We start from the raw sequence: 13,797 nt of genomic DNA, 5'->3' as shown, positions 1-13,797 counted from the left end.
CCTTCAGGCCAGGGCTTTAATCTGTTGGGCCACAGTGCTGGTCCTGCAAGAAGTTTTAACCTGAAAGCAGAGGCCAGAATGGAACCAAGCAACTTTCATGTTTTATGCAGATGTCTTAACCAGTATCTGAGGAGCCGTAACAAATACTTATGAAGTGGATGGCTTGACTTTTGTTTTTTTTCCACAACTCTTTGTGGCCGTTAGGAATTATTTCCTTACATTGTCATGGTATAATTAGTAATGCATATATTAGTAATGCATTATGCTTCATTAGTGCACTTTTTTTAACTTCTATACAATAAATATAAATTTCCAAAGTACAACTTTTGGATTACGATGGCTTTTTCCCCCACTTACCTCCCTCCCACCCACAACCCTCCCATCCCCTGCTCCCTCTCCCATCCCATTCACATCAAGATTCATTTTCAATTATCTTTATATACAGAAGATCAATTTAGTATATATTAAGTAAAGATTTCAACACTCTTATTTATGATGTCAGTGATCACCCAGGGCTCTTGCCATGAGCTGCCAAGGCTATGGAAGCCTTTTGTGACCACAAGCTCCATCAGTGTTTAGTTCTCTTCTCTCTTCAGAGAAAAGTACATCCTTTGATGGCCCCTTAATAATATTTCTAATAGATATTTACTAAGGAAAATCACAAAATTACCTTATCTCCCTCAATGCCTCTCAGATCCATTAATTGTTCTCACTTTTTAATTTGATATTGTAAGGAAATGATTCTGTAGTAACATTGTGTGTGAGAGTAAAAGCTAGCACTCTATCTAAAAGAAGGCAATTAAATAATGAAATATATAATTTACAATTACTTATTAAAACTTTTGTTATTAAGGTTGATATTTCAGAAGAGGAATTAGGAGAGAAGGCTGAAAACGAAATTGAACAAGCAGCAAAAGAATCTCAAGGTAAAAAGATTTTCTGTTGAGTAAGATGAAATGTGAATGATTATGTGTTCCCTCTGTATAATTATAAACAAATTAAGGGAGAGCACTATTGTGTATATAAGTAACTTCTTTAGAAGATAGTATACTGACAATTACATAAAATTAATTTGGAGAGTTCTCATTGTTATTCAGAGAGTCTGTTTCAACTATATCTGTGTCAAAGAGAAAAGATAACTTTGCCTCAACCAAATAATAGTATTTGGCATAGTAAATTCTTAGCATAATATTATACCAAAAATGCATCTGGGCATGTCAGGAAAAAGATTATTTGTATGAATAATTAATTTTTTCTAGATTCTTTTAGTGTTATATGTTTAAAAACAAAAAATTATTATTTCTATGATAAATGATTTTAATATTAAACCTGTATTTTATTGGACTATATGAATGTTCAAGATGAAATGTAATACTTGTGGTATAGGGTCAGGAGCATCACTGTTCAATGTATTTTGAAATGGGAATGCTTCTCTTGTGTTACCTGTGATGATTGGCTACCTGAGATAAATATTTCTTGTTATGGTCAGAATATTTTTTTTTGACAGGTAGAGTTATAGACAGTGAGAGAGAGAGAGAGAGAGAAAGAAAGATCTTCCTTCCAATGGTTCACACCCCAAATGGCCGCTATGGCCGGTGCTACACTGATCCGAAGCCAGGAGCCAGATGCTTCTTCCTGGTCTCCCGTGCGGGTGCAGGGGCCCGAGTACTCAGGCCATCCTCCACTGCCCTCCCAGGCCACAGCAGAGAGCTGGACTGGAAGAGGAGCAACCAGGACTAGAACCCAGCACCCATATGGGATGCTGGCGCTGCAGGCAGAGAATTAACCAAGTGAGCCATGGCGCCAGTCCCCAGAATATATATATATATATATATATATATATATATATATATATATAGACAGCCAGAGTGGACAGTGAGAGAGAGAGACAGAGAGAAAGGTCTTCCTTTTTCCATTGGTTCACCCCTCAGTGGCCGCTGTGGCCAGAGCTATGCCAATCTGAAGCCAGGAGCCAGGTGCTTCCTCCTGGTCTCCCATGCAGGTGCAGGGCCCAAGCACTTAGGCCATCCTCCATTGCCTTCCCGGGCTACAGCAGAGAGCTGGACTGGAAGAGGAGCAACCGGGACAGAATCCGGCACTCCGACCAGGACTAGAACCCGGTGTGTCGGCACCGCAGGTGGAGGATTAGCCTATTGAGCTGTGGCGCCAGCCAGAATATTTTCTTTTACTCAGATTTTAGTGAATTTTAACCAGCAGTTGAGTGGAATTTAATCAATGGACTTAAAAACTTTTAATGTTGTAAAATATATATAAGATAAGATTTACCATTCTAACTATGCTAAAGTATACAATTCAGTGGCATTATTTATATTTATGGTGTTATATGATCACCACTATACTTATTTTCTCACCCCCCAAAAAAACCCCATTAAGCAACAATTTTCACTTCCTCTCTAACCAGATCCAGGTAATCTCTAATTACTTTCTAGTTCAACAAAATTGCCTCCATGTAATAAAGATTAACGGGATTAGAAAACACGTGTACATTCCTAGCTACGTTAACATCTTTTCTTTTCACATATTGAGCAGTCATTTGCATGAGTCCTCTATGGAGAAATGTCTAAATCCTTTGCCCATTTTGGGGGCAATGTTAAATTAATTGGTAAATTAAAATTGTACATATTTAGTTGTACTATGTTTTGTAGTATGTATGTGTTGTTCACTGTTCAAATCAGGGTAAAGATCTATAACTCCTCAACATTAATCATTTTTATGGTGAAAATTTTCAAAATCTTAGGGCCAACATTGGGACACTGGCATGCTGTATGGACTCCAGTTTATTTCCAACTGTTCCACTTCTGATCCAGCTCCCAGCTAATGGCCTGGGAAAAGCACCAGAAGATTGCCCAAGAGCTTGGGCCCCTGCCACCCACCTGGAGAGCCCAGGTGAAGCTCCCGGCCCCTAGCTTCAGCCTGGTCCAGGCCTAGCCCAGCCCTTTCCATCATGGCCACTTGAGGAGTGAACCTGCAGAGTTCAAAGACCTCTCTATTCCCCCTGCCTCTAATTCTCACTTTCAAATAAATGTTAAAAAATAATTCAAAATCCATCTTTTTTGAAATGCACAGTATATAATTATTATCCATAGTCAAACTGCTGTGCAATAGAACACTGAAACTTTTTCCTGCTACCTAATTTGCATTAAATCCATTGACCAATCTTTCCCCATACTCCCTCCCCACCACCCTCTTCAGTCCCGTTACCACTGTTACTATCTCAGCCACTAACAGATCAACATTTTATGACTCCGTATATTAGTAAGAATATGCTGTATTTTACTATCTCAGCCTCTATCAGATCAACAATTTATGACTCCATATATTAGTAAGAGTATGCTGTATTTGTCTTTCTTTTAAAAAATACTTAACTTGAAAGACATAAGGAGAAAGACAGAAAGACAAGCAGACAGAGGAGAGCTCCCATTCTCTGATTCACTTCCCAAATGCCTGCACAGCTAGTTTTGGGCCAGGCTGAAGCTAGGAGCTAGGAATTCAATTTGAGTCTTCCACCTGAGTGGAGGAAACTCAATTACAAGAGGAATCATCTGATGTTTCCCTGAGTCAGAATTAGCAGGAATCTGGAATCAGAAACAGAGCCAGGACTTGAACTCATGCAATCTAATATGGAATATGGTCATCCCAAGTGGCGTCTTAACTGCATACCAAATGCTCAACTGTGGTATTTCTTTCTGTGCCTTGCTTAATCTAACATTTAGCATTATGAACTCTGTTCTGTCCGTTTTGTCACAATGATAGGATTTTATCCTTTGTAATAGTTGAAAAATATGCTGTTATTTATTTATAACATATTTTCTTTAACTATTCATCTATTATAGAGGGCACGTAGATTATATTCATTTCTTGGATATGGTGAATGATGCTGCATTAAACATGTTAGTTAAGATGTGTTTTTTTTTTAATTATTTCTATGTTAGAAAGAGTCACAGAGAGCGGGCAAGAGCACTTCCATCTACTGGCCCACTCCCCAAATGGCTGCATCAGCCAGGTTGGACAAGGGCTGGACCAGGCTGAAGCTAGGAGCTGGGAGCTTCACCCCGGTATCCCTCATGGGTGCAGAGGCCCAAGAACTTAGGCTATCCTCCATTGTCTTCAGAGGCATGTCAGCAGGGAGTTGGGTCAGAAGTTGAGCAGCTGTAACTCAGACTGGCAACTATACAGGCTACCAGTGCTGTGGCAGTGGTTTAACCTACTGTGCCACAAAGCCGACCCCAGAAGATGTCTTTTCAGCATAATTATTTAATTTCCTTTGGGTACATGCCTAAAATTGGTATAACTGTGTCATGTGGTAGACCTAGTTTTAGTATTTTTGGAACATCGATACTGTTTTACATAATGGCTCTACTAATCTACATTTTGCCAACATTTTGCAAAGATTCCATTTTTTTATCACATGCTCTCATCATTTTGATAATTGCCATTCTAACTGGAATAGGTTGATATTTCTTTGTCATTTTGATTTGCATTTCCTGATGATTAGTAATATGGAATATTTTTTCATATACCTGATGGTCATATGTATATCTTCTTTTGTGGAAAGTCTACTTAGGTCTCTTGTCTATTCTTAAACTGAATCTTTGGGTTTTTATCATTGGGTCTCGGTGTTGTGCCTGGGGTTAGGTGAGGATGTGGTTGGAAGCCCCATGGTCACCAATGACAAATTGCTGGGTTGCACCTCAAGTCCATATATCCCTTAGACCTATGTACCTCAAAGAGAGGACCAAGGTCAGTGCTTTTATGGCTTACTTGTTACTTTGGTGTAACATTGCCCAAGACCACTGCAGCCACACACATGTGATGCTGGCTAAAATACAGGTCCATTTGATTTGGGCTGCAGGTCTCTGCCTGCACTGTGGTGGGCCCAGAGGCTCTTTCCCTAGTCATTGGGGACAAGGGCCACTGGGTTCCCATGGTTTTGGGATTTCACCAGTATAATGTTGGATTCCAAGACAATGTCCTATGTCTACTTCCCTAAGGTATCCCCCAGAACTATGGAGTCTTTCTCTGTGCTGCCTGAGATCGGGAAAAAGTGAGGGAGGCAGTTGCTATGTGGATCCAGGAGCTCAGAATTGTGAGGATTCTGCCCAGTACTAGGTTCACCATACTGGGTCTGGTACAGCGTTGCAAGTCTAAGGCCTGGATTTAATTCATTCATCCCTCCCTCTAGCCAGGAAGCATCTTTTTACTTGCTACATGGCTTGGAGTTGGGGGGAGTAGAGATGTAGGCCACACTGGTATTTTTTTCATTCCTTGTCCAATGCATCTTATTGTACTGAAGCCAAATATTGTAATCTCTCACCTTGTTTCCTTAAATATTATAAGGTTAGTTTAATGCATGAATAGCTCTTAAAATCATTGTTTCTATGGGGAAATCATTACTGGAGATTCTTATCTCACTGCCACCTTAACTTGCTTCCCCATTTGCCCATTTTTAAATTCGATTATCTTTTTTTGTTGTTGTTTCTGAGTTATAGATGTTCTTTGTATATTCTGGATTATATCTTTATCAGATGTGTTATTTGCGAATGTTTTCTCTCTATAGTTTGTCTTTTCACTTTCTTTTTAAATATTTATTTATTTGAAAGAGTTAGAGGGAGAGGAAGGGAGGAAGGGAGGGAGACAGGGGGAGAAGGGGAGAGAGAGAGGGAGTAGAATCTTCCATCCACTGGTTCACTCCCCAGATGGCTGCAACAGCCAGGACTGGGTCAGGCCAAGGCCAGGAGCGAGGATTGCCTTCCAGGTCTCTCATGTGTGTGGCAGATACCAAGCACTTGAGCCATCTTACAGCGCTTCTCCCAGGCCATTAGTGCAGCCTGGACATGAACCAGCACTTGTACGGGATGCCAGCATTGCAGGCAACAGCTTTACCTGCTGTGTCACATTATCACTGTCTTGATAATGTTCCTTAACTGCACTTTCTTAAAATTTTGTGAAGCCCAATTTATGTTTACCTTTATCTTTTTTTCTTTTGATGTCTGATCTGAGAATTCATTGCTGGATCTAAGGTCATAAACATTTATTTATATTTTATTCTGATGTTTTTATGGACTCAGATCTAATAATTATGTCTTTGCTCCATTTTGAATTAACATTTATATGTATTGTGATGCAGGAGTCTGGCTTTATGGTTTTGTATGTGGGAATCAAGTTGTCCCATCCTGATCAAAATTATCTACTTTAGATGTTAAGTTTGTTTCTGGTCTCACAGTTCTCTTCCATTGCTTTATATGTCTATCCTTATGCCAGTACAAAACCATATTCACTTACGTAGTTTTGCAGGACGTTCTGAACTGGGGAAATGTGAATTCTCAAAATTTCAGGCTGCTTCTTTCATTTTACAGAAGACATTCAAGATTATTTGGGGGAACATGCTCCAACCCTACTTCTTCCACCCTCTCCCAGTCCCACTCTTAATTTTCTGAGATCCACTTTCAGTTAACTTAATGATCATAAGGTAAACCCTAACTAAGTAAATGAGTTCAACAAATAGTATGAAAAAAAAAAACAAAAAACTGTTCCTCAACAGAAGAGATAAGGGTTGTGAACAATCATCAAATCTCCAAATTCCATTTCACTCCAATACATTACATTTTAGGTACTCTATTAGTTACCCCTGATCAGGGAAAATATATGATATCTGTCATTTTGGAGCTGGGTAAGTTTACAGTAAGTATAATGGTTGCCAGTTGCATCCATTTTGCTGCAAATTACAGAATTTCATTTTTTTAACATTTGAGTCATACTCCATAGTGTATATATGTCATAACTTCTTTTTTTAACTTTTATTTAATAAATATAAATTTCCAAAGTACAACTTTTGGATTATAGTGGCTTCCCCCTCATAAACTCCCTCCCACCCGCAACCATCCCATCTCCTGCTCCCTCTCCCATCCCATTCACATCAAAATTCATTTTTAATTATCTTTATATACAGAAAATCAATTTGGTATATAGTAAGTAAAGATTTCATCAGTTTGCACCCACACAGAAACACAAAGTATAAAGTACTGTTTGAGTACTAGTTATACCATTAATTCACATAGTACAACACATAAGGACAGAGATCCTACATGAGGAGTAAGTGCACAGTGACTCCTGTTGTTGACTGAACAAATTGACACTCTTGTTTATAGCGTCAGTAATCACCCTAGGCTCTTGTCATGAGTTGTCAAGGCTATGGATGCCTCTTGATTTCGCCAACTCCGAACTTATTTAGACAAGGTCATAGTCAAAGTGGAAGTTCTCTCCTCCCTTCAGAGAAAGGTACCTCCTTCTTTGATGGCTCATTCTTTCTGCTGGGATCTCACTCACAGAGATCTTTCATTTAGGTCACTTTTTTTGTTTTTGCCAGAGTATCTTGGCTTTCCATGCCTAACATACTCTCATGGGCTTTTTAGCCAGATCCAAATGCCTTAAGGGCTGATTCTGAGGCCAGGGTGCTGTTTAAGACATCTGCCATTCTATGAGTCTGCTGTGTATTCCGCTTCCCATGTTGGATCGTTCTCTCCCTTTTTAATTCTATCAGTTAGTATTAGCAGACACTAGTCTTGTTTATGTGATTCCTTTGACACTTAACCCTGTCATTATGATCAATTATGAACTGAGACTGATCACTTTGACTAGTGAGATGGCATTGGTACATGCCACCTTGATGGGATTGAATTGGAATCCCCTGGCACATTTCTTACTCTGCCATTAGGGGTAAGTCCGATTGAGCATGTAGTGAAATATGTATCTCCTCCCTTTCTTGTTCCCACTCTTATATTTAACAGGGATAACTTTTCAGTTAAATTTAAACACCTAAGAATATTTGTGTGTTAATTAAAGAGTTCAAACAATAATATTAAGTAGAACAAAAAAATACTAAAAAGAATAAAGTAGTAAGTTCCTCGACAGTCAGGACAAGGGCTGATCAAGTTACTGCTTCTCAGTGTCCATTTCACTTCGACAAGTTTCCTTTTAGGTGCTCAGTTAGTTGTCACTGATCAGGGAGAACATATCATATTTGTCCCTTTGGGACTGGCTTAATTCACTCAGCCTGATGTTTTCCAGATTCCTTCATTTTGTTGCAAATGACCGGATTTCTTTTTTTACTGCTGTATAGTATTCTACAGAGTACATATCCTATAACTTCTTTATCCAGTCTTTAGTTAAGTGTCATCAGGGTTGATTCTATATCTTAGTTATTGTGAATTGAACTCCAATAAACATGGGGCTACAGATAACTCTTTCATATACTGATTTCCTTTCGTTTGGGTAAATTCCCAAGAGTGGGATGGCTGGAGCTAATGGTAGGTCTATATTCAGATTTCTGACTTATCTCCATACTAGAGATTTCTGACTTATCTCCATAGTAGCTGGACCTGTTTACATTCCCATGAATTGTGGATTGGGGAAACTTTCTCCCCACATCCTCACCAACATTTGTTGATTTCTATATGAGAGCCATTCTAAGAAGGGTGAGGTGAAACCTCATTGTGGTTTTTATTTGCATTTCCCTGATGGCAAGTGATCCTGAGCGTCTTTTCAAGTCTCTGTTGAACATTTGAATTTCCTCTCTTGAAAAATGTCTGTCCAGGTACTCTGCCCATTCCTTAACTGGATTGTTTCTTTTGTTGTTGAATTTCTTGAACTTTTTATAGATTCTGGATATTAACTCTTTATAAGTTGTGCATCATCTTAACAATATTAAATCTTCAATTCATGAACACTATGTCTTGTCATTTATTTAGGTCTTCTTTCATCTGTTTTGGTAGTATTTCATAGCTACCAGTGTAGTTCTTGCAACTCCTTGGTTAATATTATTTATTTCTAAGTATTTTATTCTTTCAATACTGCTGTAAGTATTTTCTTAATGTTCAAATGGTTCATTGTTAGTGTTTAGAGATATCACTGACTTTATATATTTCTCTTGTATTATGCATTATGTATTTTCTGAATTTGCACCATAACTCTAATATGTTTAGGATGGAACCTTTGAGATTTTCTTTCTATCTATATCACTGGCAATTTGTTTTTAAAATTTATTTATTTGAAAAGCAGAGTTACAGAGATGGGGGAGAAAGAGAGAATGGGAGTGGAGGGGAGAGGAGAGGTACATTTATAATTTACTTGAAAGAGTTAGAGGAGAGGAGGGGAGAGGAGTGGGGAGAGGGAGAGGGAGTAGAGGGAAATAGAAGAAAGAGGAGAGGAGAGGCATGCGGGGAGGAGAGGAGATCATTCATCCACTGGTTCACTCCCCAAATGGCCGCAATGGCTAGGGCTTTGCCGGGCTGAAACCAGAAGCCAGAAGACAGGAACCTCATGCATTTCTCCCATATGGGTGGCAGGGGACCAAGCATTTAAGCCACCCTCTACTGCTCTTCCAAGCACATTAGCAGGGAGGTGGGTCAGAGGTGGAACAGCCATAATTTGAACTAGCATCATATTGGATGCTGGCATAACAAGCAGCAGCCTAACCTTTGCTGTGCCACAAGCTTGCCTCTTGATGGGCGTTCCTTTAAGATGAAGCATTCAGGGGCTAGCATTGTGGTACAGTGGGTTAAACTACTGCCTGCAATGCTAGCATCCCATATGAGTACCTGTTTGAGTCCCTGCTGCTCCACTTCTGATCCAGCTCCCTGATAATGCACCTGGGAAAGCAGTGGGTGATGACCCAAACACCTGGCCTCTGCAAACCACATGGGAAAACCAGATGGAGTTCCAGGCTCCTGGCTTCAGCTTCAGGTTCAGCCTGGCCCAACCCCATCCATTGCAGCCATTTGGGGAGTGAACCAACGAATGGAATCTCTCTCTCTGTCTCTCTGTCTCTCTGTCTCTCTGTCTCTCTCTGTCTCACCTACTCTCATACTTTCTCAAAACTTTAATGCAGTTCTAAAAGAGATCAAGAAACTCCACAACAACAAAACAAACAACCCACTTAATAGGTGGGCCAAGGACCTAAACAGACATTTTTCAAAAGAGGAAATCCAAACGGCCAACAGACGCATGAAAAATGTTCAGGATCACTAGCCATCAGGCAAATACAAATCAAAACCACAATGAGGTTTCACCTCACCCCAGTTAGAATGTCTTACATACAGAAATCAACTAACAACAGATGCTGCTGAGGATGTGGGGAAAAAGGGACACTAATCCATGGCTGGTGGGAATGAAAACTGGTACACCCACTAAGGAAGACAGTTTGGGGGGCCGGCGCCGTGGCTCACTTGGTCAATCCTCCACCTGTGGCGCTGGCATCCCATATGGGTGCCGGGTTCTAGTTCCGGTTGCTCCTCTTCTAGTCCAGCTCTCTGCTGTGGCCCGGGAGGGCAATGGAGGATGGCCCGAGTGCTTGGGCCCCTGCACCCACATGGGAGACCAGGAAGAGGCACCTGGCTCCTGGCTTTGGATCGGCACAGCGCTGGCTATGGCGGCCGTTTAGGGGGTGAACCAACAGAAGGAAGACCTTTCTGTCTGTCTGTCTCTCTCACTGTCTGAAATTCTACCTGTCAACAGCAAAAAAAAGAAGACTGTTTGGATATTCCTCAGAAATCTGAATATAGCCCTACCACAAGACCCAGCCATCTCACTCCTTAGAATTTACCTAAGGGAAATTATATTGGCAAATAAAACAGCTATCTGAACCTCAGTGTTTATTGCAGCTCAATTCACAATAGCTAAGACATGGAATCTACCTAAATGCCCATCAGCAGAAGACTGCATAAAGAAATTATGGGATATGTACTCTATGGAATACGACTCAGTGGTAAAAAAAAAAAAAAAAGATGAAATCTGGTCATTTGCAACAAAATGGAGGAATCTGGAAAACAGCATGCTGAGTGAAATAAGCCAGTCCCAAAGGGACAAATATGATATGTTCTCCGTGATCAGTGACAACTAACTGAGCACCTAAAAGGAAACCTCTAGAAGTGAAATAGACACCATGAGAAACAATGACTTGATAGTCCTTGTCCTGACTGTGGAGGAACAGCTTACTATTTTATTCTTTTTAGTATTTTCTTTTTCTACTTAATATCATTGGTTGAACTCTTCAATTAACCCAGAATTATTCTTAAGTGTTTAAATCCAACTGAAGTGATCCCTGTTGAAAATAAGAGTGGGAAGGCCGGTGCCGTGGCTTAACAGGCTAATCCTCCGCCTTGCGGCACTGGCACACCGGGTTCTAGTCCCGGTTGGGGTGCCGGATTGTATTCTGGTTGCCCCTCTTCCAGGCCAGCTCTCTGCTATGGCCCGGGAAGGCAGTGGAGGATGGCCCAAGTGCTTGGACCCTGCACCTGCATGGGAGAACAGGAGAAGCACCTGGCTCCTGGCTTCGGATCAGCACGATGCGCCGGCCACAGCGGCCATTGGAGGGTGAACCAACGGCAAAAAGGAAGACCTTTCTCTCTGTCTCTCTCTCTCACTATCCACTCTGCCTGTCAAAAAAAAAGAGTGGAAATAAGAAAGGGAGAAGATGTACAGTTTGGCACATGCTCCCTCTGAATTACACCTAAGGGTAAAGCTAAAAACTTGCCATCGGACTCCAAATCCCAATAAGTTGGCAGGTACTAATGCCATCTTACTAGTTAAAATGATCAGTTTAAATTCATAACTGATCATAAAGATAAGATTAAGTGTCAAGAGGATCACATAAATAAGACCAGTGTCTGCTAATAATAATTGATAGAATTATGGAGAGAATGATCCAACATGGGAAACAGGATACACAGCAGGCTCATAGAATGACAAATACCCTAAACAGCACTCTGGCCTCAGAACCAACCCTTAAGGCATTCAGATTTGTCTAGAAAGCCCATGAGAGTATCAGGCATGGAAAGCCAAGATAGTGTCACAAAAAATGATCTACACAAAGGATTTCTGTGAGTGAGATCCCAGTGGAAAGCACGGGCCATCAAAGAAGGAGGTACCTTTCTCTGAAGGGAGGAGAGAACTTCTACTTTGACTATGGCCTTGTCTAAATAAGGTAGGCGTTTGTGAACTCAAGAGGCTTCCATAGCCTCAGCAGCTCATGACAGGAGCCTCGGGGTCAATTGTTTAATTAAATTGACACAATTACCAATTGTGTCAATTGTTAAATCAACAGGAGAAACTGTGCACTTACTTCCCATGTAGGACCTCTGTCCTTAATGTGTACTATGAGAATTAGTGGTATCTTTACTTAGTATATACTAAGTTGATCTTCTGTATATAAAGATAATTGAAAATGAATCATGATGAAGAATGGAATGGGAGATGGAGTGGGAGATGGGATGGTTGTGGGTGGGAGGGAGGTTATTGGGGGAAAAGCTGATATAATCCAAAAGTTGTACTTTTGAGATTTATATTTATTAAATAAAAGTTTTCTATGAAAAATTTTAATGCAGTTTTTATTTGGATTTCCACACATGTGGGAGGGAGACATCTACTCTGGAGCCATAACCACCATCTTCCATGATGTGCTTTAGCTGGAAGCTGCAATGAGATTCAGAACTGTGATCCAAGCAGGCATCTTCAGTGCTGCACCAGATGCTCTCCCCTAGAATCCCATTTCTGAAAGGAGATACTTTTCCATCTTTTCTATTTTGTGTTTCTCTCATTTCTTTTTACTTTCTAGTGGCTCTGGTTAGAACTTCTAGTAGAATGTTGGGTAACTGTTGAAAGCAGGCATCCTTTGTTTACTTGCTCATCTTAAAGGGGAATTTTGTTTCTTTGTTCACCATAGGTTGTGTGAGAGTTGCATTAAATTAATATAAAGAACAAATTTTGCATATTTCATAAGTACAGTTCTAAGAAGATAACCATACGTCTTCCCATAATTTCCCCCTTTCCTTCTCAACTTTTATTTCTTTAATTTTGAAAAAGACATACTTTGAATCCATTCTATAATCACATACATAATGTACCAGTAGGTGTAATATTCAACAAGTAAAAAATAGACCACGGTTCTGTAGGAATATAAAGAAGGGCTACAAACATCTTATCACAGGGCCGGTGCTGTAGTGCAGCAGGTTAAAGCCCTGGCCTGAAGCGTGGGCATCCCATATGGGTGCCAGTTCTAGTCCTGGCTGCTCCTCTTCCAATCCAGCTCTCTGCTATGGCCTGGGAAAGCAGTAGAAGATGGCCCAAGTCCTTGGGCTCCTGCACCCATGTGGGAGACCTAGAAGAAGCTCCTGGCTCCTGGTTTCAGATTGGCGCAGCTCCGGCTGTTGGGGAGTGAACCAGCAAATGGAAGATCTCTCTGTCCCTCTCTCCGTAACTCTGTCTTTCAAATAAATAAAATAAATCTGTAAAAAAACCCAAACATCTTATCACAAGAAATGTTTCATTTCTATACATTTTTTGTGTTGTATATTAATTGTGTTGCCACAATCACAGAAAACATAATTGTCTTTTAGGGGCTGGCTTATTTCATTAAGCATAATGGTTTCCTGTTGCATCCATTTGGTTGTAAAAGACAGGATTTCATCTTTTTAACACTTGAGTAGTATTCCATAGTATACATATACCATAATTTCTTTATCTAGTCATCAGTTGATGGATATCTGGATTGATTCCATATTTTAGTTATTGTCAGTTGAACTGCATAATCATGGAGATACAAATCTTCTATACACTGACTTCATTTTATTTGGGTAAATTCCCAAGAGTAGGATGGCTAGGTCATATGGTAGATCTGTTGTCAGATTTCTGAGGAATCTCCATACTGTCTCCCATATTATTTTACTAGTTTACATTCCCACCAATGGGAGTACCATTTGAGATGTGTATTTTCATAAGTGT

General features: G+C 40.2%; 1 protein-coding gene across 1 annotated transcript in view; it reads left to right on the top strand.

The window, feature by feature from the left end:
- The window catches only part of LOC133773479 (ankyrin repeat domain-containing protein 26-like), a 121,477-nt gene that overhangs the window by 48,730 nt on the left and 58,950 nt on the right, over positions 1-13,797 (top strand). The window contains exon 14 of the mRNA XM_062210807.1: positions 854-926. Within this exon, the coding sequence (XP_062066791.1) occupies positions 854-926 (73 nt within the window). The remainder of the gene's footprint in view (positions 1-853; positions 927-13,797) is intronic.

The sequence above is a fragment of the Lepus europaeus genome, chromosome 14, assembly GCF_033115175.1.
Source record: "Lepus europaeus isolate LE1 chromosome 14, mLepTim1.pri, whole genome shotgun sequence".
NCBI lineage: Eukaryota > Metazoa > Chordata > Mammalia > Lagomorpha > Leporidae > Lepus > Lepus europaeus.
The sequence above is the reverse complement of the archived record's forward strand: the minus strand, read 5'-3'. Positions and strand labels throughout refer to the sequence as shown.